Source organism: Galleria mellonella, unplaced genomic scaffold (genome assembly GCF_026898425.1).
Source record: "Galleria mellonella isolate WM207_F2 unplaced genomic scaffold, CSIRO_AGI_GalMel_v1 utg718, whole genome shotgun sequence".
NCBI classification, from domain to species: Eukaryota; Metazoa; Arthropoda; class Insecta; order Lepidoptera; family Pyralidae; genus Galleria; species Galleria mellonella.
In genome coordinates this window covers 45,549-72,891 of record NW_026442143.1, presented here as the reverse complement: position 1 = coordinate 72,891, position 27,343 = coordinate 45,549, and the positions used below count along the sequence as shown (strand labels likewise).

At 30.2% G+C, this 27,343-nt stretch overlaps 1 protein-coding gene across 11 annotated transcripts in view; it reads left to right on the top strand.

The window, feature by feature from the left end:
* Positions 1–27,343, top strand: part of LOC128202038 (dual 3',5'-cyclic-AMP and -GMP phosphodiesterase 11-like) — a 177,013-nt gene that overhangs the window by 128,675 nt on the left and 20,995 nt on the right. For all 11 annotated transcript variants that reach the window (XM_052900874.1, XM_052900871.1, XM_052900866.1 and 8 more), the window contains 2 exons: positions 10,486–10,627; positions 23,118–23,234. In XM_052900874.1, coding sequence (XP_052756834.1) covers positions 10,486–10,627; positions 23,118–23,234 — 259 coding nt within the window. The remainder of the gene's footprint in view (positions 1–10,485; positions 10,628–23,117; positions 23,235–27,343) is intronic.

The following is a 27,343-nucleotide window of genomic DNA, read 5'->3' as shown; positions in this document are numbered from 1 at the left end:
AATAAAGTATATATTTGCATAAACAATTAAAAAATAAAAGCTTACAATAATAATGACACAATACGAAAACTATACAGATCAAACTATGTACCGTCTTACCACAAAAAAAGTTGAACTTGCGATAGATAAGTGTTCAATACACGTTCAGACGTCTACATATAACTCTATATATTTGACAGTGCATTATACTCCTCAACTACGAATTATTAAACTTTCTGATATACAAGCTATACATAATTGCAATTAAAACTATTCGAACCGTTATCAAGGGGCATATCTCATTATGGTGGGTTAATGGAATTGGAAAACCATAATAGAGATTGCTAGCAACAGGGTTGATAACTCCTAGACAGGGACAGTTGCGGGCACAAAGCAATTTAAACTTAGGAACAAATTGACGCTGTTCAGTTAAATTAGCAGACGTTTCATTACAAACGTGATACGACTGTAAATTGTAATATATTATTCTATTAATAATACCTACAATATCAATAAAATTGTTTATTTACGGTTCATTGTATCTGCTCAAAAACTTCTTTGTGTTACAAATAATTTTCAAAATTGAAAATTATTTGTAACACAAAGAAGTTTCGTAAAGAATTATTTTGGTGGGAAGTTGGGCATTTATAGGCATGTAATATCAAAGTGGAATTAAAAAAGATGGATTACTTGTGTAAAATATGACAATTATTTGTGTAAAAGGAGAGTAAACCCAAATGTGACGGCTGGTAGAAGTCAACAGAAAACATATTGCTTCAATGAATGATGGCCGATTCGAAACAGTGAAATAAAGGCAGGTCGATAAATGTTTCTGAAGAGTGAAATTGACTAATTGACTGTATGAACTGATGAATCACCGTACAGTCTAAACAACATTTCGGAATCTTGAAGTATTGAACACAAGCCACATATTTACTATGAAATTGTTTGTGAAAGTTATCATTGCAATAGCGTGGTCTGTTTCTAAATAACTAATGAAATGTAAATAAACGTATAATTGACTTTATAATAGTACAAATTAATAATAATTAATTGTCTCGATTTGACATTAATTCCATTTAGAGAATATTTTTGAGATGCTTTTAACAGAACTTTGTTGTTGATATGTTATTATAATAGAAATACTTTCACACGGGTTTAACTTTTACATAAATTTTTTTACATTTTATTTATGAAATTTATTTACTTACAAGGCAAACTAATAGCGTATATGTTAACACACTCAAAAACAATATAATAGTGATATAATAAAAAAACATACGTTCATTATAGGCAAGCACGACATTTAAACAAAAAAATTTTAGTAATAATGCTATTCATTCAAGCACACATTAAATTTTCGAGTAGACAGTACTTATTAATATAGGTTTTTATTAATATTGATTCAATAGAAATTATTATCTTGTTATCAATAAATTGAAATTATTATACTACAGGATTATATTGAAAGTATTCTTGTGAAGTAAAAAGAACTGTGAACGTTCTGAGAAATTGTCACCTGAGACGTATCACTTGTGTTGCTGTTATTGTTCAACTGATATTTATTGAATTTTACGGCTTCTCAGTATTGAACGAAGTTGGCCATTTAAGACATGACACTACTACTAGGTACCATAATATGCATAATGTACCTATCTATCTATATTTATATCAGGTTTCTTATAAGGTAGGCAAATAAAAGAGCATGCCAAAGCCCTTTATCCTTATAAATTATCTCTTGCTCTGGATATAACTTATAGTGTGCCTATGCAAGCATCCATCTTCCTGGATCTTCATGCATAATTTTATATTTATGTTGACTCATCGATCTTCGTGGTAAAGTACAAAAACGTGGTTCAAGGAAATAGTGGCATAAATTACAGAATTTCATAACAAAGGTCAATTAATATAATTCATTATACTTGATAATATCATTATATTTATTTAAACTAGCGGCCTGTCCCGGCTTCGCACGGGTGGACATTATTACATTTTAAAAGGTGGCCATTAAGGCTGCACACGCAACAGAAGCTTAAAAATGAAGTATTTTCTCCCGTTTTCCCAACATTTCCCTTCACTGCTCTGCTCCTATTGATCGTAGCGTGATGAAAAGTGATACTATAATATCTAGATATCTATACTGCCCAGGAGTATGAAGAATAATTGTACTAAGTTTCGTTAAAATCCGTCGAGTAGTTTTTGTTTCTATAACGAACATACAGACAGACAGACAAAAATTTTACTGATTGCATTTTTGGCATCAGTATCGATCAGTAATCACCCTCTGATAGTTATTTTGGAAATATATTTCATGTACAGAATTGACCTCTCTACAGATTTATTATAAGTATAGAAGATAACGCTGATACATTTTGAGTATATTGAAAATAATATAAAAAGAAGGTGAGGTTCTCAATTCGGTTGTATTTTCTTTTATGTTTGTTACTTCATAAGTTTGTCAGTTGTAAGACGATTTGGAAAATTCTTTTGTATCTAAAGTGATATAGATTAGTTCTATAGAAATTTATCAAAATCAGTTTAGTAGTTAGTTTTTTAATGGAAATAAGTATGTAATAGTTTTGGCGCAATTGAATAGATTTTAATACTATTATTATTAGAATTACTGCTCGTGGATAACCACAATTTAAATTTATGTCATCAAAAGGAAGTTAATTATAACTGACTACCTACTTTTTCCACGGCTTTGTACGCGAGATGTCATGTTTCCCTTTTATGTTGAAATTTTCAAAAATGCGTAGTAGATGCTACTAACAGTATAAAATAAATCTATGTTTTAAATTTCAGTTTTCCGAATTCAATAGATTTGGCTGTACATTGATATTCAGTCAAGATAAACGATTTTATAAGTGTAAATTATTATTTTGCATTACTTCGATATGTGTAAATATATTAATACAACGAAAAATCCGTCATTTCTACAAAACTCTGGTAATGATTTTGAATGAATTAATGATTTATAAGCGTATTGTTTTGTTGATTATTCGTAAAGCTGGATTGCATCCTAGCTTAATGTTATTTGTTATTTATAAGTTACTTTAAATTGGTTACAGTTCTATTCTAGTAAAACCGACTGTTTTCCAATGTACTCGCCTAATTTAATAATGCTAGTACATACCATATAATAGGGAGATGTTGAACTTTGTTCAAATCGATGAAACTTCGCTTCTCAGCTGCACTGGTTGATTCTGTTATTGCTTTCGTAGTTTAGAGGACACAAAACCGGATTCTATTATATTTGTTTATAGTTATATGCTATATACGGTAGTCATGATTTTAATTGTCTCTGTAGTTCTTTAAAAGGATAATAAAAGCCATTTAATATTACAATATATATATATATATATATATATATATATATATATATATATATATATAAAATAACATGGGTATATAAAATAGTGATATATTTTTAATAAATAATAAAAATAATCTAATAAAAATAATAGAATAATACTAAATAACGTAATTACACTGATAATTTCTATATATATAACTTTATTGATTATAGCGAATAATAGCGATTACATTTGATTATATTTATCTCGTTCATCTTCACGATCGATTCAATAAATATTGCGTTTTCATTCCCTTAACAGGATGCTCCCTTGTTATTTATTGTCTTCCTTGATAGAATCTTTTTGTTTACTACAAGTTATAACACCTTATACGTGCGGTTTTATGGCCCTATATTTTTTCCAACATATTTACCGAGCTTCTGAAATATTTTAAAAAACACTCTCCAAGGAAATCTTGTTCACCGCCGTAATCTCTTTATGGTAAACTTAATTTCCCCTATTGAACATTTTATGGCGTATAAAACAAGATCTCTTTATGAGGCTGTATATTTAGGCTAGAGTTATCAGGTCGATACACCGTCTTGTTGTGAATCGATAAGTTATCACAGTTAACGTTCAGGTTCCCGTGTGGCAATAACTTTATTGTTAAAGCCAATAAAAGGTGCGGGAAAAGTATAAAATATAAATAACTTTATACATACAGTTGCCAGACAATTATTTTTTTCGGTCTTTTCAATGCCTATTTCTAAACTAATATTTTTATATAATATTTACAATACACAATAGTTTCGGTCCATCATATTCTATATGTTAGTATAGTATAAATGTAACTAAACTATTTCTATACATGAAGTTACTCTACTCTTATAGGACCCCTATAAAAGAAGATCACTTCGATACCGATATCTCCCTATTAGGCAAGAATCTGGTCTACTTTTAACATACGGGCCGTGTAGTTTGGTATGGGTATTCATTTTGAGTTATCTTTATTATTTTTACTTATACTTTTTTGTGCTAACGTATTATGCTTCATCACATCTGATTACATGTTAGAGATAAAAAAGTAAAAAAAATTCAACATAAGGTATCCTTACTTTGTCACTGTACGAAGAATTTTAGATTATTTTTCCTTTATTAAGATATTTTTAAAAATTTCGCGTGAAACATTAATTTTAATTATATCCAGTACAATTCACATAAGTCCATAATAAATTTGCAATCTACATGCATTCGTCATCAAAATTCACTTTATGTGGCATCGCTGCTACGAAGTTAGCAAGGTTGCCCTGTCCTTAATGAGTACCATTTAAGTTTATCTGATAAATCTGCATAATTGCGAGTATCTTTGTGTATGTACTATAGTTAGGTTAATATATAATACAATAGCCAATATAATGTATCTGTAATTAATACGAAAGTGAAGACTACTTATTTTATTAATTAAATTAAATATATGATTGATTAATGTAATCTACTATTTAGCACACTTTAAGAAGGATATATTTTGAATATTTGAATGATAATATGTATTTAAAACAATTGTACTTGCAGTTTATTAAGTATGTATGCAGCATTCTGGCCAGTTCCACAACAAAGAATGAATATTTTTTTTTTTGTAAATTCGTCATAATAGGTTAAGTAATTAGATTTCACTCTCACATAGGTGATGGAAAATACCCAAGGCGACGATAGCGTCGCCTTGGGTATTTCGCATTACATTTTCATCCATTAAAATAAATTTGTGAATTATTATTTCAGTGAAAATTCAAAATTGAAATCACGAATACACGAATGTAGAGATGTCGGTAGAGGCCACTCTAGAAGGATGTATATTGATCAAATAGGTGACGTGCTGAAAAAGGGCCAAATTATAATAAAAGTACTCGTATTCGGCAAGATTGTATGAATAGATCGATGAATATAGAGGAAGTGAAATGGGTATGTTTGAATTAAAGCAATTGGCGTTCCATCGTTTTCTGCTCATGTCAATGAGAAAAAGGTGGAAAATGTGTATGTAAAATGTATTACAAAAGAACGTGTACTTTTATAAAAATATCTAATTTCGATCTTCGACATGACATAGGACATTGTTTCATCCATTGTAAAGTTGCATTAAGCTTTGACCTTTAAATGTACTGTTTTAAAGTACTTCGTTATACCCAGATGATGTAGTATTAAGTGATGCGAATCGACTGCGTCAATAGGTGGGCGGCTAGAACAGAACGGACAGCGAAATTACACGTCATAGAATAAACTCATAAACGGTATATATGTCAAGTGTACAATAATCTAGTACAAATGTGTCTTAAAAGTGTTATCGTTACACTTTGGTTGATTGGTAGCTTTTCTATCCTATTAACATTATAAACTAAATTTTCATCCTCGGCTTTGTCCGTTTGAATTAGGATAAAAGCCATATAGATTGAAAAAGAATTATTAATATTAATTCAGAATAAGTAGCTAATGTAATCGCAAACGTAACATTGTCGTTATAAAAAAAATCAGATGAATTGAGTATCTTAATTTAATTATAATAAGTTTCTCAATTCATCTGAAATTTTAATCGAGACCGTTTAAAAGTAGTTAGTCTATTAGTACATAAAATATTTTTATACTGTCAAAACTGCATACTACAACTAGTTTATAATATTAATATGTTATGAAATTTTATAAAAGTATTTTAGTATTAATTCATATAAGATCCAATATCTTTACAAACTTTCACATTAATAATATTAGTAGGACGATGAAAGTGAGTTTGTTTACCTCTTTTTTGACGCCTACCGCTTTAAGTAATCGTAATGAAACATTAACATGTACTCGTGTACCCATGCATGTTATGTATTTGATACGAAAAATAACATCAGTCTATTTTTTATCTCAGTCAATCATGATGTCTCTATTACGTGGACGAAATCGCTCGTTAAGCTAATAGTGAATAAAAAACATCTGTACTCTTCTACAAAATAATGATTTGCAGATTTTAATAAAATGTTTTTATAAACGCCATGAATAGAAAATTACATTAATTGTCAATAACTATAATACAATGTGCCTGAAAAAAAAGGCAATAAGTAACTTATTACAGTTTTATTTTGTCTGTTTATAATTGAAAAATTAATGCCTAATATGACATTTTATTGTTCACATAATTTCCGTTAAATTGTAAAAATAATAATGTAAAAATTGTTTCAACTTACCAAAATCATAGCTACGCGTGCAAAGCTGCGGGCTGAAGCTAGTATCAGATAAATATCTTTATCAAATATCGAAAGAAGAATTTCAAATTATATAGAAACTCCAATTATGAGTGGATGACACTTTTACACGTTATGCCAATTCCAATTACAGAAAAGCAAATGTTTATGTTCTCAGTTTACTAAACACGCAACCAGTAACTGGCGATGATCAAAACGTGACACGTAGACTAATACAATTAAAATGTTATTCTCCACTAACTCAACACTATCTCCATTTCTACATTTTCATTAGCAAATATGCAGTGTAAATTGGGTATTAGAAGTAAAATTGTTTGAGTATATATAAGCTACTAGCGAACTACCCTACCTTCGCTTATTTAGATAGAAAGATAACTTAGTAATTTACATTAGCTTTACAAGTAAATTTTTAAACTTGTTTATTATTTGTAGTTTTGGTAGAATTTTCTGATTGTTTTTTAAATAATAGCGTGTGTTACTCTGATGATGTAGCTTTCTTTACGTATAATAAGGATGTTTAAAATCGGTTAAGTAGTTTTTTAGTTTATCCATTACAAATATGGACTACCGATACACCTCGGGTTTGCACTGATAGAGGTACAGAAATTAATTAGGAAATTGTAAAAGAAAAATAAAGGTCATATTCGCTGATAACGGAATTTTCTATAGGTTTAAGAATGTTTATCTATTATGAACAAAAATGAAATCTCTATTTGTTTGGATAACAGTTTAAATCATACTCGTATATGATACGGCGCACCTTTAATTAAATGTCAATCTAACTAAAAATATTAGTAATATGAGTTATAGTGAAACATTTACCTAAAAATCCTACTTATACTCACTCTAATATAAGGTTATAAGGAAAATAAATGTTTTTCCTATGTAGGCAGTGAAAATATAATAATATAATAATTAGTCCACTATTTCGGCACTGGCTATCTTGGCATTTATTTCAGCTTTTCCTTGCATTAGTTTTTGTATATTATGATTGATTTCCTTAGTTACTTCTTACGACATTCTGGAGATGAAAAAGAATGGTAATATTTATTATTATTACATTCTTATTCCATCACCACACATCACATTATGAGAGTTAATACATATAGAGCTCGCATATTTACTTATAAATTAAAACTAAATTAATTATTGATAAACGTCATTTACATTCGATTAACAATAAGTAAATATTTATTGATATCAACAGTAACAACTTAAGATATTTTGTATCTTCTCTATTGTTCTTATATATATATTGATATTTCTATATTAACATAGTTCTTTCAAATAAATGAAAACATTTTCATATAAAATTTAAATAATGCTTCATTTGATTCATGGCTATAATTTTGGGCAAACAATTTAACTCATATAGTTCCAAATTAAGCAGAATTTATACATTATGAGTTCTACTTAATTTAGAACTAGATGACTCTTTAGATAAATTATATATTTGTTTATTTTTCTAAGACCTGTACAAGTAGGTATATAATATATTTACTTTTAGTATTCAGGCACATGATTTACAAGTGTAATAATATTTAATTTACACATACAAATATTTTTCATTTTCCATTTTTAGCGACATTGCTAGCTAATATATTTTTCTGTAGATTTAGGACACTAAGCTGTCGAGCTCAAAACTAATGAGCATTGTTCAAATAGTGATAACAAACTTAAATTCAGTTGACGCGTACCCCAATTAGAGTAATAGAAGGTTGTATTGAACGTTAGGTAAACAATCAACAGGTGATTTCAAAGGCTTGCCAGGAAGGTCGCTTACCTAGGCACGTACATGCGTTTTGATGATATGTGACTCACGTTTGCGAATTGGACACATGACCAGAGGAAAGGTCACCAAATATCGATTTTCGTAGTGCATTCTATGCCTGACGTTAGTTAATATTTCAATAGAGTGTTAGCTAGGAGATTGCAAAAATAAACTTGCATTTAATAATTATAATAAAGTAAATTAAAAATTGAAAAAAGTGTTATGAAGTAATTGTGTTTCTTTTTATGTGATGATTAACTCATGAAATGAAGGTGTTAAAACGGTTGTCAGTTTTTTTAAACAATAGGCAATTAGTTTCTATATATAAGAAAGTAGGTAAGTCAGAAAGTGATAATAATATATCATATATTTTTAAATGAAAAATATTTTGAGTATGTGTGCTTATGATCCCTTGATTAGTTAATTTTTAATATAATTTTTAAAAACCCAAGGGTAGTATTCTAAATAGTAAAATATTTATAATAGTCGAGTTTTGTGTGTAAAATATATTATTTTATTGAATTTAATTAAAACAAACAGAATAAATTTATTTGTCCAGTTCCATATTTTTATTTTAGATTTCACATCTGAATAAGTAAACACGTATATTTTATTTATTTTCTTTTGGGATATTTAATTCATTTTTTTTTTGGTTCCGTGCATATGAGTTCAAAATATAGTATTTACTTATATGCTTATTCTGAGTACATAATAAATAAGATTTTATCATAATGATAATGGTGCTTAGGTTCACTTTATGTCAGTATTTACGTACGCAATAATCATAGTGTTATTCCATTGTGACGTGATACCAATGTCTCAACAAACTTATTTACATTGCGTACCAAATTCGTGTTGTGAATTCAAAATAAAGTTTGAACAAAATATCTTAGATCTAATGTTAAATTAGTTCCATATTAATTTAATGACGATTAAAGCTGCCGTTTTCTTTGTGGAACTTAAAATGTTTCTTGCTAAGCTAAATATGCTCTTGTAAACATATTTAGTATTTATTCAAATAATTTCATTTTAATAAATGTTTGAATATATAACTTGTTATTCATCGATGTATGTTCACAATTACAATACACTTTTTTATTGAGAAGAAAAATGCATTTATTATCATTTTTATTGATACTTGTTATTACATTAAATTACTTTTTTTTTTCAATTTACATATTAATTTGGAGGAATAGATAAGACATTGGTTTCACCCGTGGCAATTGGTGAGCATTAGAGTTTAGAGAAATACATATACATATATATTGAATTTAGAATATAAGAGAACAAATAAATACTACAAAACAAACTATGCTTCGTTTAACCGCTATATATTTCTTTATTTAATTAATAATCATTATTAGTAATTTTGTTATATTTCACTATGTTCAGATTTTAAATGATTTTTCTACGTTCAGATTATTTTATTTTTGTCTAAAAATGCTTTAAAAAATTTGCTTTCATTACTCCATATACTTTATTTGTTTTTTTTTTTAAAACCTTTAATTTCTTGTAACGTTGACATATCATTGACGAGCGATGGATATTGTATGTTTATTCATTGTTGTATCGTCGTTTTATATTTCACGAATTGTTTATTCGATTTATTATAAATATTTTAATTATTTTGTTAATGGCATTTCGATTATTTGCATGTTGTGATTGGTAGGACGCTAGTGTACCAGGTAAAATGTGTATGGAGAACTATGAGGTTGGAATATAGATTATTTATCATCGAATATAAGATTGTGTCCCACAAAAAGAATCGACTTCAGTTGTGGCGATACCAGTTATTTTCATCTAGAAATTAAACTACTAAACCGATTTGGAAAAAAAATCTATGGGACCAATCTGTAAGGATATCCTTTTAGATGAAAAAAGAATTTTCCAAATCAATTTAGATCTGACACAAAGTAGATTAAAAAGTTAACGAAGGGCAAGATAGGAGCTTCTCTAGCTTCCCCACAAGAGGAAATACAATCGAATCCTAGTTTTTTTTTATTTAATCAAATTTTAAAAATCATCAAATCTACTATCAACCATTTAGTATTGAGCAAAGACGCCTATGTGAATTTTTTTTTTGCATCGAGGAAGAGAGGACATTTTGTCTCAATCAAAGCCCCTGTTTTGTTTGGAAATAAAATATTAAAGCGTACAGACAATTATCCTAATGTTTAATGTATTTTCTTTATTGTTTCAGGTCTACAGTTGCGGAGCATAGAGGAGCCGGCAGGTGGCGCGGGCGGCGGCATGCCCGCGACCACCTGCTACGATGCTGAATGTGCGCGCACAGAAGCCTGGCTCGATGAGAATCAGGAATTTGTACACGATTATTTTTTAAGGTAAGATACTTTGAGATAATTTACACCAGAACAATGAAAAGATATGCACAAAACACGTTTGCTCTCTACCATATTTGTATAGTCGCTTTGTATAAGTCTTTTTTTACTAAAACATTTGTCCTATTCGTGTTTCTGCCGCCAAGCAGCTGTGCTCACATGGATCGAAATATAGCGGTTTGAAGGGTGGGGTGTTATAGAGAAATGACAGGGTATGGAAACATAACACCTTAAATCTCAGGATTGGTATGAGAAATACCTTTGACGTTCTAGTGTAGTATAATGGTTCTTGGTGCTATTTTTATCTTTTTATAGGCGATGATTACTACTTTTCATCAGGTGGAAATAAAATTAAGTATAGACTCCACGGTTAATGTAAAGCACTTTTAAAACAATTGCAGTAAAAAATATTTTATATTGTCTGTGTAATTTTAATTTAATAGTACAGATTATTGTAAGAATAATCACAGTGCTATAATATTAAATTGAAATTATAATGTTAGAGACAGAGAATGGTGTTTCAGAATCAACTCTATTGCGCGAATTAGGATATAGCTTTGTGTACCAAATTTTTTAGAAATTCGTTCACTCGTTAAGCATAATTATAACATTATTTATACAGTGGCGTAATTAAGAATCCAAATATATTTAATTTTAATGCTTTATTTGCATTACGAGTATACTACATAGACTACAATATAGTGGCCTTACTGCTAAAAGCATTAGAAACATGGAAGTACAAAATTTTAATAATTTCAATACAATTCCAATTTTAGTGATTCCCCTTTTGTGTTCGACTACATTAATATTGGAACATATTCGTTCGTGTAATTTATATTACATAGTTGATATTTATACAAACGGTCTCATCCGACCTTGGGCTTTTCAAATATGGAATTTCTAGGTCTTATACAAACCATTCGAGTCTATACTAGAAGTCTTTGCTATAATACATATATTTAACAATGTCAACATAATAACATATTTTTGCGTCGGGGCATTGAAACGTTTTGTATGTTGTTTATATTTTTATAAAATTATTGTCATCGCAATTTCGGCTGTCTGACGGGACATATTTATTGAACAGGATTAGTTTATATTCTCCATTCAAAATAATGGCTTTATGCAAAATTTTATGAGGAATGGGTAAATTGTTAAGGCACCGAGTGGTAACACTCAAATTCACTTTCGCTTTTATTAAATTACATACATTTATTGCATTACAAGGTACAGAGGCGTAACACTTTTAGAAATGGCAACACATAGGGTGTTTTATCGTTGACACTCCATACTTTGTTATGTTCATGTCTATAGGTAACGATTATCACTTTTCATCAAGTTAGCTGTCAGCTTGTATGCCACTCTAAATTGTACAAAAAAAATACAAATATATGTAACGAGCGAGGATAAATAGAGGTCTTGGTAAAGCTATAGTATATGATCATACTCGGAGGTATACATAATATGTTATCAACCAAAATAAATTATGTGCTTTAAAGGGGTAAGTAAAAAATACTCGTAACCAGCAAAGATTGATGAATGTAGAAGTAAATGAAAGAGGTCTCTTTGAATCGGAAAGCTTTATTGTTTTTGGTTACCCATGGGAGCTACATGTCGTGTGTATATTTTGCGATATGTTGAAAAAACCATTGACAATAAAGCTTATGTAAAAGATGTTTTTTACATAAAATTGCGATGAAGGTAGTAAGTGTTAAAAATGTCTTGAAGTTATTTGCCGTTATCTATATGTATAACATATAAACAGATCTAGGCTGAAGATAACGTAAAATCTAAACCAATAAAAATATTAAATTTCGCACAGAAATTCCTTAGTGACCTGGCGTTTTCATACATATATACAATAAAATTTAAATCGTTATAAATATTTAAAACTAATGATATATCCATGCTATAGCATATATTTGAACAGAAATTTCATGAGTAAAAAATTTTGAAACGACAAATTCAAAATTCTTATAATAATTAAATATTTGGACGTGGGGCGTTAGTATACTCCTACAGAAGGCTCTAAATTTTGTATGCTTTTTTTACCTATATTTCTTTCTTAGTTGGATGCTAACAATTTAGATTTCATTCTGTATACATTACTAGTGATCCGGCCCAGCTTATCACGGATAGACAAAATATTTTAAAATAATGTATAGTCAATGTTACTCGCTGATATTGCAGCTTTTTATAAGAGATAGAATTTTTAAAATGGGTTGAATACTTTTTGAGTTTATCCATTACAAACAATTAAATCTTTCCTCTTTATAATGTTAGTACAGAAATATGTCGATTATTAGTCAACATTAATCTATAATAGTAACTAGTCTGTTACCTTAGAAAAGTGCTGAATGTAATAATCTATTGATATATCGAAATAGTGATAAATTATTCAATTAGAATGAGACAGCGTTATCCTTTGTCTTTTTCTTTCCTATGAGAGCGCTAGCTGATTCTATTCTATTGATAGACTGGCTTACCACTTAGGGGCTGATTTGATTGTCTTTAATCAGAATTTTGATCCATATATCAGTATTTGTAATTGTCGATTCGTTTACTCGATAGATTTTGTGTGTTCATGCTGAATTTCAGTAAACAAAGCGAGTTACGTTAGTTTTGTCTGTTGGACAAATAATAACATATGTCAATTACAACAGTGGAAACGAAAATATTTGCTTTAGAGATTGGAATTTAACATGGTACAGTAAACCTTTAGTATAATACTATAGTGTATAACATTCTTTATCTATTCGTTTATCTATGCGTTTATTGTAAAAATTGTAAATTTCTTTTGTTTGCAATTTTATAATTTATATAAGCCTAATCTATATTAGACAAGTTTTTAATTGATTTATATGTGACTGGTATAATACTACTAATTGTTTATTAGTTCCTCTATTCATAGCTTACTGCTTTGTCGACTGATCATGGTACCTTCATAGGTGACAGGCTATTTGTAACACAACGAACGGTCTTCATCTTGAACCACCTACATCCATCTACTTAATTAAATTACATTTGATTTTTTTTTTTAAGGAAGTTCACCGTACATTGTGCCACCATTTGAGATCGTTTGTTATTCATCAATTATTATAATTTAAACAAGTGTTAAATAATATAATTATTAACCTTATTAAATAGATCAGCCATGATAGAGACCTTTATATAGGTAGTGTAGAAACTTTTGTTACCAGAGAGTAACCTTCTGAGACGAGTAGTAGTAGTATAAATAGATATATACGTATAGGTGATAATGTACTCATTTTATACTCAATGACGTTTTATATAGTCTACACAGGTTACTGGCTTAATCAGTAGCAGACATCTCTGTCATCAATTCCATGGCAATGTGCCCACTTCCAAATGTATTCGATACAATAGACACACACATATTGTCCGATAAAATATCTAATTACTCTTAGTTGCTGAAATTGTACTTTGAAACTTTATGACGTACGAAATATCACGAAAATTTGGAAACGCTTACCAGTATTTGGTTCGTATGCCTGGATTACTTTTGTATTAATTGATATTCATTGATAATTACGAAGTAGCGGATTTTCCATTCATATATAATATAAAAAAGTAAATCCCCAGACCTCGTAATAAATCTTATCTTATTAATATTATAAATAGAAATGTTTGTATATTTGTCGCTTATCCCAAAAGTCTGAATGGATTTGATTTAATCTGAAATATGATATATGGATGACGCACGTCCTGGATTAACAAATGTGATATTTTTTCCTAATTCAGATGAGCAATTTTTTTATGTGACAAAAAAATCTAACGTCATTGTAAAAAGGGTTGTGTCAAAAGGATTTGTTTAAATATTTAAATTAAAGAAGATCTTCATTTCCATTACATTGAATTCCTTTGGGTTATCTTTTCAGGTGTTTACAAGCTTATTATTATTGTCCCCTTTTTATTCATATTTTCATAATAACAATGAATATCCTAGATCTTGATAGTTAGATCTTTTAATGAAGAGTAAGCTGATAATACTTTTTGATTAACGTGCTATTACACTACTTTTAATATTAGTAAGACACAAGGAAAAATGTTCCGATAATCTATTTTCACACAAATTTAATTTAAATTGATTTTACTAATGATTTGATATTTTTAAATACTAGATTAAAAATAAAATAAACAGAAGTGTGGTAATTTCTAGTATTTTTATGTTTTTAGTTTCCATAAAAATATATTATTTCATGAATATAATAAATAAACGTTTGTATATTTATATGAATGTGGTCTATATATTAACATTATATAGAGGAAAGATTTGTTTGTTTATAATATATAAACACAAACAAAAACTCTTTCTTCTATAGAAAGTTATATTATCAGCGAGCAACATAGTAATATAAATTATTTTCAAAAATTCTATCTAATAAATAAAGTAAATTAATTTATAAAATAATGATATATAAATATACACTATTTATTATACTATTATTTATTATTTATTATAATATTTTTTAAATAAAATACTGTTGGTAAATATTATAATATTTAGAAACTTGTGACAGTCTCGGAAATAAACCGCTTCATTAAATCTAAAAATAAGCTTTTTTAATGTCACCTATTTTTAGATTTCATATACCTAAAATATTTTAAATTATTCGAATCGATCGTAAGTTAATATTGAATTTAATTTTGCTACATTATTTAGGATTAAATCGTTTACCAACCCTTGGAATTACACGTCTTTATCCGATTTAATCCCTTTGCCGATATTTGGATATATTTTAGGATTCTGTCATCGATATATAAGAATCTTAAGATATATAATAAAAATTTAAAAAAAATTTATTTAATTATAAAACGCATTTAATTGTTTTTCCTCCTTTCTGATATTCCAATGACATTTGTGTGTGTGTGTGTGTGTGTGTGTGTGTGTGTGTGTGTGTGTGTGTGTGTGTGTGTGTGTGTATGCCGAAATATAATTACGATTGTATAAATATAACATCTTATATCATGGGGGTTTGCAACATAATTGAACTCCATGCAAACTAAATTACGGGCAACAAGCTATTTTTTTATCTATAGTTTAGTATGTTTAGCAAATAATTTTATCTATGTATATCATCAATCGAATGATTTAATTTTAGAATAATTTAAGATTTTGTTCCACAAAAGTAACAAATTTAATTGTGATTAAGTTAAAATATTTTAGGTTTTCTACCTTTTTAACTTTATTAGTGTACTATTATCAGTGTAACCGTAGTAAACTCTATAAGTTGCATAATGATTTATTAAAATCTTCGCAAAATTGATGTATCCAGATGACGTGTACTTTATCAATAATCCTGTATAATTATTTTCAGTATTCAATAATAGTGGACATATTTACAAATGAAAATTAAAACTATTAATACTGAGGATTCCAATAGTTCTGTTATGGCATGTTTGTTATTTGATGACCTCAATTCTTTATACAGATATTCATCTCATGTCTTTGTAAGCAATAGTTACAAAGCCGACAAATAGTTGGTTTATGGTTTCGACAAAATTTTAGAAGTAAAACTTTCGCAATGAAAATATTTATTAACTACTATCTACTGCTACCGCAATAAAGGGTTATTTCCTATTAGTGTCGTAAGAGGCGATTAAGGAAACTAAATGGGCGAGGAATGGACAGCAACGTCCGTTTAAAACATTACCAAAAACCTAACTGCGGTTGCCAATCCGCTTGCCAAGCGTGGCAACTACTGGCAAAACGCACCTTATAGAGAGTGTTTAGTTTCAGCAGTAAACAGTAAACAGCTGATATAATAATAATGTACTACTACAGTAATATATGAGTATATATGATTCTATTAAAAAAATGTATTCTGGTTAAAAGTTCTGCTTTGTTGCGACTAGGTAGCGCTATGTGATATATATTTAGGTCTATTTATTATTTTCGATTATTTATATATTTTCACATCAAGTCCTTTAAGAGGTAGATAGACAGAGTCTAGATATAAAGACTTCTATTTTTTCACATCTTGATAATTTCAGCCGTTAACTGTCTATCATTAAGTTCCCTAAGTCGCCTCATACGACCCACAGGAAAGGATGGTCTAATCATTGCCCGGACTATACTGCTAACATATATATATATATATATATGAATAGATACGTGATCTTTTCACAAAAATAAACAATCCTGCTGTCTAAATGTCTATTTGTACCAGTAAGATTGGGAGCCTAACTCAGCTTATTTTGCTATTGAATATATCCGCCTACATACTCAGTTTTCCATTTTACGTCACGGGCACAAATTACCTACTAAGTTAATTACCGTCAAAAGTGTCTTTTGTCTGTAAAAAATTACGTTACAGTAGGAATGTCATCGCATCCGTTTTAATGAAAATTACCGACATTATGACCTTAATTTTCTGCTCTAATTAAAGCTATGCGGTGCTAATGTTCTCACATATAGCGGTGGAATCGTACATCAATTAGAACTTTCTTCAATGGAACATTAAGGTGTTAAGCGGGCGCTTAAAACCTTATAGATGGTAGGGATTTTCTTGGCTAAAACCATTAAGCTGGTATTTTCGCAAGTATTAACGCGTGATAGAAAAGGGTATAATGTTTGTTCTATGGCGTATTTTTATAATGGATGATAATGGAATGGTAACTCCACCCGTGCTAACGGTATACGCCGACAGAACACCAGTAACGGTTTATATGTAAGGTATTATAGGTAAGGATAAAAAGGCAGTTTGGTTAGCCTATTGTGATGAATTTACTTGAAATTAAGCGTGATGATTTCCATTTAGAGGGCCGCGATTAGGTCGATCAGACGGGGTATATTACTAGCAATGGCGCTTTTAATCGCCATCATAAAAATATTACAGTATCACGTGATTGCATAAACTACGATATATACAGTTACAGAAAAAGAAACTTGAAAAATATTGAACAAACGCACGGCGCTTTGTTGTAACAACAGATAGTGCCTATCTATCTTGTCATATACAAATGTATATGCGATGGTACATAGATTTGTATATGAATTTTTTTCCAATCCAAAGAGCCCCATTTGCGTCATTCAGTGATAAACAACCAAACATTGAATTGCAATTTCAGTAACATGTAAACAATACCTACTTGTCTTCAATTTCCTTCTGCTCTAAAACATTATAAACGTCTTACCACGTAACACCATTATCATTACCGTAACGAAACTTTTAATGAGCTAGTACCGGTCGAGTACTGAGTTTTTCCCCATTAGAACAGAATATTAATCTACTATTGATCAGGTAGAATCGTATAGGATTTATTTTAATATTTTACGTTACGTCTCATATCTACAGTTGTATTAAAATTAAACATTACTTGCTTTTTCATCATCAATAGAAGTTTAGTTCATAAATAACTGAGTTAATGGATTGTAACGACAAAATTACACTGGTTGTGCCATATTCAATAAACGAATTTGAACTCTTGGCTCAGCATTTACTCCAAGTAGGTCGTTTTAGTCGTATAACCTAAATGAATTCCACTGCGATTCAGTTTCTCTTAAAATTCGTTTACAATGTTCATGATTCAAAACTTTAAGATTTGGTAAGTGAATTCATTTTTAAAGTTTACAGGAATTGTTAAATAGTGGTATATGTACATATATATATCTCTGTAAAGACAAATGTTTTGACGGATCTATTAAAAAGATAAATAAATTACGATCATCTGAATCCTTAAAAAAAAATAGCGACTTCACTCGCCAAGGATGTGATATAAGGATGTGATTATAGAGTGCCTAAGTACGCAGATATAACAGTAGCGTATGATGGCTATATTCCATAATTGCTTGGTTTGAGTTTCCTTCAATTTTGTCATTATGGATACGTTTTAAGAGGTCCTTTAGGTATATCGCTTTGACTATTAGGTCTATGTTCGTTGTTTCGACTTGTTTAATGCAAAACTCCACGTAGCGTATTGAGTTACCAACTTGACACTCGTTAGCTGCCAACTTTGGAAATTCGATTAGCCTCTTTTGTCTCGAAAATCAACAATGCCTGCAACTGTCTGATCTTTAATGTTTGTTTTGAATGCTGGATTCTTCTTGTTATTGATTTTTTGTTTGAATTGTTACTATGTATTTGTTAAACTTCGAATATTTACGAGTATTATTTTAGAGTTTGCATATGCGTATTGCTAAATCTAAACTAATATTATAAAGAGTCTAAGGAGGTAAGATTTTATTGTTTGTTTATCTATACTAATAGTGTAAGGAGAAAAGATTTATTTCTTTGTTTGTAATGGATAAACTCAAAAATTACATAATCAATTTTAAAAATTCTCTCACTTTTGTAAAGCTACATTAACAGCGAGTAACATTCTATCTTCCCTTGCGATGTTCGAATGGTTTGATAATATTAAATAAATTGACTAGCTGTATCTGCAACAACTTATGTCCTCATGAGTAGGACATACTTATTGTATTATATGACTGGATTAAATTCAATAAACAGTAGCTTAAATACAGTATATTAATTATCGATGATATACGTCATGGATGTATATGTAATGTAGTGGATGTAATTTGATCACGTTTGGTGCAGTTATTAATTGTAAAAATTATTTATTTGTTGTCTGTGTCATAAATGGAACCTACATTCTTAATTTCAACTATCTACATTCAAGATGCCTTTTAAAAAATATGTATATATAAAATGACTTTAGAATGGAACGATAAATAAATACCTTTTTACAACAACTATTTTTATATAAAATGTAATCTCTCTCTTTTATGTAAATAGAATCACTCACCTGATAGAATGTAGTAATCATCGTTTATTACCTATATATAGATAATACTATGTACAATACACTGTAATGCAAGTAATCCTTATGTATTGCCTCTTCTGAGGACTAACTTGCCAAGCCTACTATAAGAATTATTTAAGCTGATTTAAAAAATGGAACATTGTTTCTAGTTTTTTTTCCCCCTTCCTTCCACCTTCTTTATTACTTCTATTACACATTCACGCTTTTCACAACTTCACCAAATGTTTGGTAGCGAGTTGTTTCATTAATTTATTCACAATTGAACTGTCTTATCTTGTATAACCACAAGGCCTCCACAACTTTATGTTTTAGCTTTTAGTTAATTATCTCGCCCCACTACAACGGGGTTACCAACTTTTAATTAAACTTTTGGCTTGAGAGTAATGTTGTTTATATGCTTCTAGTAAAAAATACTGACTTTGTGTGTAATAGGAAATTATTTTTAAATAATGTTTAAATGATTAAAAATGTAGTATTTGAAACAGGAAATAACAAATTATGCTTATTTAATAAAAAAGGTTATTAGTGATAATTTTGTATTGAATTAAAAATATCAAAGTTTTTTAATTAGTCCAATTTTGTATCAGACTAGAGGTTGCGTGATCGTGTAGATACTCGCGGTTTGAGAAATTAAACTGATGTGCGACACACAAGTATGAGAGGAATTATGAAAGTTGATGAAGAAAAAAAAACAGTGGGCATTTTTTTATATAAAATATAAATATAAACACATTGATAGCCCATTTAATGAAAATTGGTAACCGTCGTCTGTAAACAAAAATGTCATCATGGATATTACAGAATACATTGTGATACGCATGACAGATTCATTCAAATATCGTCGTCATTCGGATTAATTTGATGATAAGCAAATTTGGCTCCGACTACTTAGTAACCTAGAAAAAAAATTAAGAATTGTCGTCAACAATACGAATACATGAATTCGATTTAAATGTCCCAATATATTTAAATAGAATTCTTCAATAATCAATAATATAACCATTTGTCATTTTAATATAAAACTCCAAGTTGCCAAAATCGTTTATAATTCGTTTAAGTCTCAAATTACTTAAATCCATCTCTCTTCATCCATCACTTTGCGCAATATCGTATTGATCTGCATAAAATATATTGTATAATATATGTGTGTATCTATTGTAGCTGAATTTGATTAAACAAATTGTATCAGTCTCTGTTAAATTTCTTTCATTAAACCTTTGTTTAATAACTGTCAGACGAAATATAAATTGGATGTACATTATTAGATCTGACAAAGAAGTGTAATAAAGGACTCTTTTATTCTGTTAACGCCTTTCATTTGATCATTAATGACAAGATGTTGTTCATAATTGAATTCTTTGAGCGTGATCTGGACAGATAAAACTGTAGTAGATTTTTTGTAATTTAACGTTTCGTTGTACAAAAATTTTAATAATGATTTATGTAATTATTTCATATAATTAGTATAAGACCAACTGACTATGGCAATTATGTAGTAAGAGTGTCTATAGACTATAATAATATCAGAAGATTGAAGACATAAATACTCCATGCTATTTGATAACTAAACGCGCTATATATATTTTACTTATTTTCTTGTTACAAAGTTGTTTATTTTATTGATAGCAAGCCTTTTCACATGCCAAAACCTTTATAAAATAGCATTTGTATTCCAGTCAATCTTCAAGTCTTTTTTAGATATAAATTTTAATGTTGGAATTCAGGATCGAATTTGAGTTGGGTGTTCAAGTAGGGTCGTAATTGTAATTTTAAAAATCTTTATTGTACATAACTCAGATTAAATATTGGTAAATGATTTAATATACAATGTCTTTTGTGTTTAATCGCAATAAATGAGTATACGTAGTTGAAACATCTGTTTAGATATTTATTTAAATCAAATGTCTGTTGAAGTTTGTATGTTGATAGTACTTAGTCTTCATAAACGGTTGGTCACTCATGTGGAATTAGTGACGTAGTTGTACTATAAATTAAAGTGTCTATTTTGTTTGCAAAGTAAAACCTTCTGCTTGCAGCAAGAGCTATCGTAGTCAATATTTATTTAAAGATTACACAGAGCTCGTTCGTCGAATATAAACGTTAGCAGTAATAAGGAAACTTTGCCCGAGAAACGGTACTAATGGTCGTAAATGCCTGTGCGTGCAGTCACATAAACTCCACTTGTAAAGATCTATGGCAGTAGATTTTGCAGATTTTCTGCAGAACATGCCAGTAAATAGACGATTATTCAGTCAAACTACGCAGTAGAAATTATTACAAACTAGCGTTTGCCCGCGATATCGTGTGACGGGGATGTGTTGATTGACTAGGATAACTTGTAGCCTATAAACGTGTAGTAAATGATTACCAAATTCCATAATGATAGGTTGAGCTGTTGAGGTGCAGGAGGTAACAAATAAACACACTTTCTCATTATTAATATATATTATATAATATTAGGAAGTATTAGTAAATAAGATTTTTTATTACCTCTTGGTACTTTTACGGTTTTTTTAATAGATGATAATGAAATGGTAATCCTGTCTGCGCTATCGGTATATACTGGTGGGCTACCAGTGAGGGATGATTACTAATTGCGCCTGCAACTTCATTCATGTAACCAAGATAAAAAGTGGGCTATGTCGATTTTCAGTCCAAAAATGTTACCCGCATTAATTGGACTGAAGGTGGAATTGGTATATCAATTTTTATAATTATTGATTTGGCCGAAAGATGTTAAGAGGTAACAAATATTATGTTTGAGAAAAAAAAATCTCTTTCTCTACTTAAGCTGCATACTCATACAGTGAGTGTCTGTAGTTCCATACAGTTTTTATTACACACCGGAATTAAATTTACATCAAAGATTTTCTTTTCAGACATAAAGTCCTAGAGAAAAAGACAAATATTATAGGAGATTTTGAACGCAGACAAATTATTAGTAGTCTGCGACCATTCTGCGGACTCAGGTGTTATTCGTCTCAATCCTGTAAATTAACTGTCATATCCCACCCTTCAAACCGAAACACAGCCATAAAAACACAACTACTTCACGGTAGAATCACGGTTAGAATTTATATTCTCAGTTAGAACATAGGTTATTTTATATACTAATTCATGCCGACGATACTGTAAGATTCTATTAATTATAAATGTATTAGTAGTAGTAATAGTTTGCAAAGATGTTTGAATGTTTGTTATTTAATCACGTTTAAGCGATTGAACGATTTGAAATGAAATTTGGTACACGGATATATAATAAATTAATAGAACTTAACACTTTCACGCGGACACAGCTACAGGAAATTACTAAGATTATTATATCAAAAATTTGATTAAAAAATTACCTAATCTACTATACATGATTTTATGATAGATTAGGTATTTTTTTTTATTTGCATTACTAATCAGTTTATATTATCCGACATAATGGCAATGGTCTTATATAAAAATAATAAATTGCATGAAATTACAAATTGCTATAAAAATAACGTTGTTTATGATTTCGTTTATGGTAGAGAACACCGATAACATACCAAATTCCGAGTGATGGCGGTAGGCTTCCCCTATCCGTTACATTTTAATATGTTTGTCAAACTTGAGTGTTACTTTCACCGTAATGGCATCTGTTTATAAAATGCCTCTGTCTAATCCATATTTATTTTTAAATTTATAATAACCAAGATATTTTTGTTTAAAGGAAAGCGACGAGGCAAGTGGTAGATGCGTGGTTGGTGTCACACGCGACGCCTCCCAGCGCAGAACTCGCTTCACCGTCCCGAGCTGGCTCCGGATCTGGCGCCACCACACCTGTTAGGTATGTTTACATCATCATTATAATCAATTCAGTTGCTAATGAATATGCCTACTGAATATGTTCGGAGGACAATTAGCAGCTTATATATAGAGAAAGCCTATGGCCTTTCCTTATAGATTTTTTATGGGAGGAAATGCAATGGTAACACTCTTCGACTTATCGGTGCAGGCGGGGCACTAGCTGATAATGATAAGTGAAGATAAAGTTAGATAAAATGTCCCGTTTACCATCAGACGGGTTGTATGCTTGATTACCACTTTCGTGGTATACAAAATAAAAAATTGTTCCATTATTACGAACTCTTAACAATGACCCCTCACTCCTTAGTACTGATAATCTTTTTCCCTATAGATTACCATTGAAAATGGTGCTGAGTCACCTTCCCTACTGACTCCCTGCAATGCTATATAATATTATATTTTGATTTCTCAATTCGGTTACTTTAAATGAATGTAAAAAATTGCATAATATATAATACTCGTACATGAAAAAAATAGCAATTAAGAAAATTCTTGATATTGGTCGAAGAAATAAATTACTTGCCAAGACAGTTTTCTAGTTTGTTCTGCGTACATACTTAAAAAGTGCTGTGTTTCTTAAGGGACAAGTGCTTTCTGCTATCGAATCTTAGTAAGCAGCGAAACAAAGTTCGTGAAGATTATATCTTTATAATGAAGTGCTGTGGTCTGTGCATACCAAAAACCATTCGTTCAATATCTAATTTGGGTCGCCAGTTTTCTCAAGGAACGTAGCATTAAGGTCGTAGTCGACGGTGCATGCTCTGATTTAAAACCTTTGAATGCTGGTGTCCCGCAAGGCTGTGTACTATCTCCGACTCTGTTTCTTCTGCATATCAATGATATGTTACAGATAAGTAATATTCATTGCTATGCGGACGACAGTACAGGAGATACATTATATACCGGTCATGCAAAGATCTCGCGGGCACATACCGATGAGTGCCGGAATAGACTTGTGTCTGAAATCGAAACTTCACTCCATCAAGTTTCGATCTGGGGTGAACAAAATCTTGTCCAATTTAACCCCAAAAAGACACAAGTCTGCGCGTTTACCGCAAAAAAGACGCCGTTTGTCGTATCTCCTCACTTTCAGGGCACTTCCCTTGATAAAAAGTCAAGTCTAGGAATTCTGGGCGTTGATATATCTTGCGACGTCCAGTTTTGCGGTCATCTGGAGGAGAAGGCTAAGATAGCTTCCAAAAAGTTAGGAGTGCTCAATAGGGTGAGACGATATTTCATGCCAGAACACCGCCTGAAATTATATAAAGCCCAAGTCAGGCCGCATATGGAATACTGTTCTCACCTGTGGGCAGGAGCGCCACAGTACCAACTCCTTCCGTTAGACCGCATTCAAAGTCGGGCGGCTCGAATTATCGATAGTCAACGCCTTACTGTCCGACTTGACCCATTGAAACTGCGCAGAGATGTTGCGTCTCTGTGCATCTTCTACCGAATTTATCATGGGGAGTGTTCTGAGGAATTGTTCGGATTGATACCTGCTGCTGATTTTCACCACCGTACAACCCGCCACAAACTAAAGTTTCATCCCAATCATCTGGACGAGTGGCGGTCTTCCACCGTGCGTTTTTCAAGGCACTTTCTTCCACGCACAACCATTCTTTGGAATCAACTTCCAGCAGCAGTATTTCCGAACCGATACGACAACATAACCTTCAAGAAAAGAGTATATTCCTTTTTAAAAGGCCGGCAGCACACCTGCAATGCCGCTGGTGTTGTGGGTGATCATGGGCGGCGGTAGTCACTTACCATCAGGTGAGCCGCATGCTCGTTTGCCCCCTGTGTTGTAAAAAAAAAAAAATCTAAATCTAAAAAAAATTTTTGTCATATATTTATTCGTCCATGTAACTGGGATACTCGTATTATTGATTAATTGCGGTAAAAAAGTCGCTTATGTCCGTCTTTGTTCAAATACATACAATATTTCATGACAAGTGGTTGGAAAGTGTCATAATATAACAAATTTACTTTCCCATTATAATAGTATGGATTTGGCTCTTCAATTGTTATACAGGCAAACATATATTACTGTTGGATAAATAATAACCTTCTCCTATTTGAAGTTGGTTGAATCTGAAATTTCCCTTGATATTTTATAATCTTCTACACGCAGAATATTATTATACTATTTCTGAGCTTGTGGTTTATAACTCCGCAGATTTCAAACTACATTTTATACAAAACTCTCATCAATTTGGCTGATCTCCGCACGGCGGGGATGTTATCTCCTATCCTCCCTTCATCAATCTCTTGTCATCCCTTATTCCTGTAATGCAGCCTTTTCGGAATAGTTTTCGGATTTTCGAGTCCGTGTCTTGGTTTCGAAATATTTTGTTACATATATAATTCACCGATTCCATATAATGAGACAAAGGCAATCCTACTTTGTTATATTTGTAAAGATGTTTAGAAATGTCGATATTTGCATGTTGTTGTAGGGTTTATATTGAACATATTGCTTAATATGTCTTAGATTAAAATATACTCTTTGTATTAATTTTTATTAGTATTTATTTATTGCCTTTTAATCAACTCTCAACAAGAACAATGACATTCTTAGTTAAGGAGGGAATTAAAGTAGGAAGAGAGAGTTTTGTGTTTTTGCGAATTTTGAACTGATTTGGAAATTGAGTTTATTTCCGTGTTCGCTATATATTTTGTCACGATTATTATCGATGTTTCTCTTTGTAAAGTATAATTTTGCTTGTTGCGGAACAAAATCTACTTGAAACATGATCAACACGTCACACGATTCCGCATTTTAATACAAATATTTATTAAATCTAATTTCTGTATTATTTCAGTTTTGTTATGCTTACGATAGAAATAGCTGCGTTATTTTTATATCACGGAGAAAAATTTATTTGTTAAAAAAATCTTTCACGGAATACATTAAAAGTATAAATAAGCAAATAATAAAAGGACCGTAAACATTTCACACGTATTTGTTGTGCCGTTTTCATGCAAAGTTTTATAACGATGGAACTCGGATACAAGTTTATGTCGTTATAATAAACAGATACGTCGAAATTTTTAGAGATAAATTTATCACTAGGTAAGGTTAGTGTTTGCTTATATATATATATAATAAAGCAAACATATATAATACACTAGTATTAGCAACCTGCCCTGGATACGCATGTTTAGAAAATTTCAAATTATTTTAAAATAAATTAAGCTCATATTATACATTGATAATGTAGCTTTCTATAAGTGAAAAAACTTTTAAGAGCGTGTTAGTATTTTTTGAGTATATTAATTACAAAAAATTTAATCTTTCTTCTTTATAATATTAGTTTAAATTAGTTTTTATCTACGTGATTGTGACATGTTAATTTGTAAGAATAAAAAGTAGTCTTATGTTTGGTTGAATCATTAAGACGCTTAGAGAACAAATAAACTCACATTTATTATATTAGTAAAAATAAATAGTTACTTTAATTTATATACTTGAAATACTATCGAATACTAAGGAAATGTAGGGAAGCTCTTCCTTTTAGGCGTAACTTATTATAATTAATCACCATGATTGAATAGGAATGTCGACACTATAATACTTATATTTCTATCGTTTGAGTTCACCACTGTTACTAAAACCATTAGTAAATAATGGGGCTTATTCTAAGAGGTCTACATAAGTACCGACCTTTCGAGTTTTAGGGATTTATGTTAATGTATTTGTGTACCTGGTATCCAAACCACCTAGAAACCTGTGTTCGCTGCCAAAAAATAGCATCATTTGAGAAAATCTGTAACGCTCTTTTCAATTTCCAAGTAACAAATTACCATAACACATAATTTATGTTTAAATGCGCTAGAAATGCGAGCCTTATGCAGAGTTTGCAAGATCTCATTTATAGTACACTAGTGCTACAGCGAGTTAATTTGAAAAAAAAAGGTATGCTACGTTGGTTCAGGAATGTGGAATAAATGAATATGAGATGAAAGGTTCACAAAATATTATATATATATATATATATATTGTTTATGTATTATTCTTTAACTGGTACAGTAAATAGTATATGAATTTATCTTCTGATTTACTTCCTTGTATTCGTATTTAAACAGTTA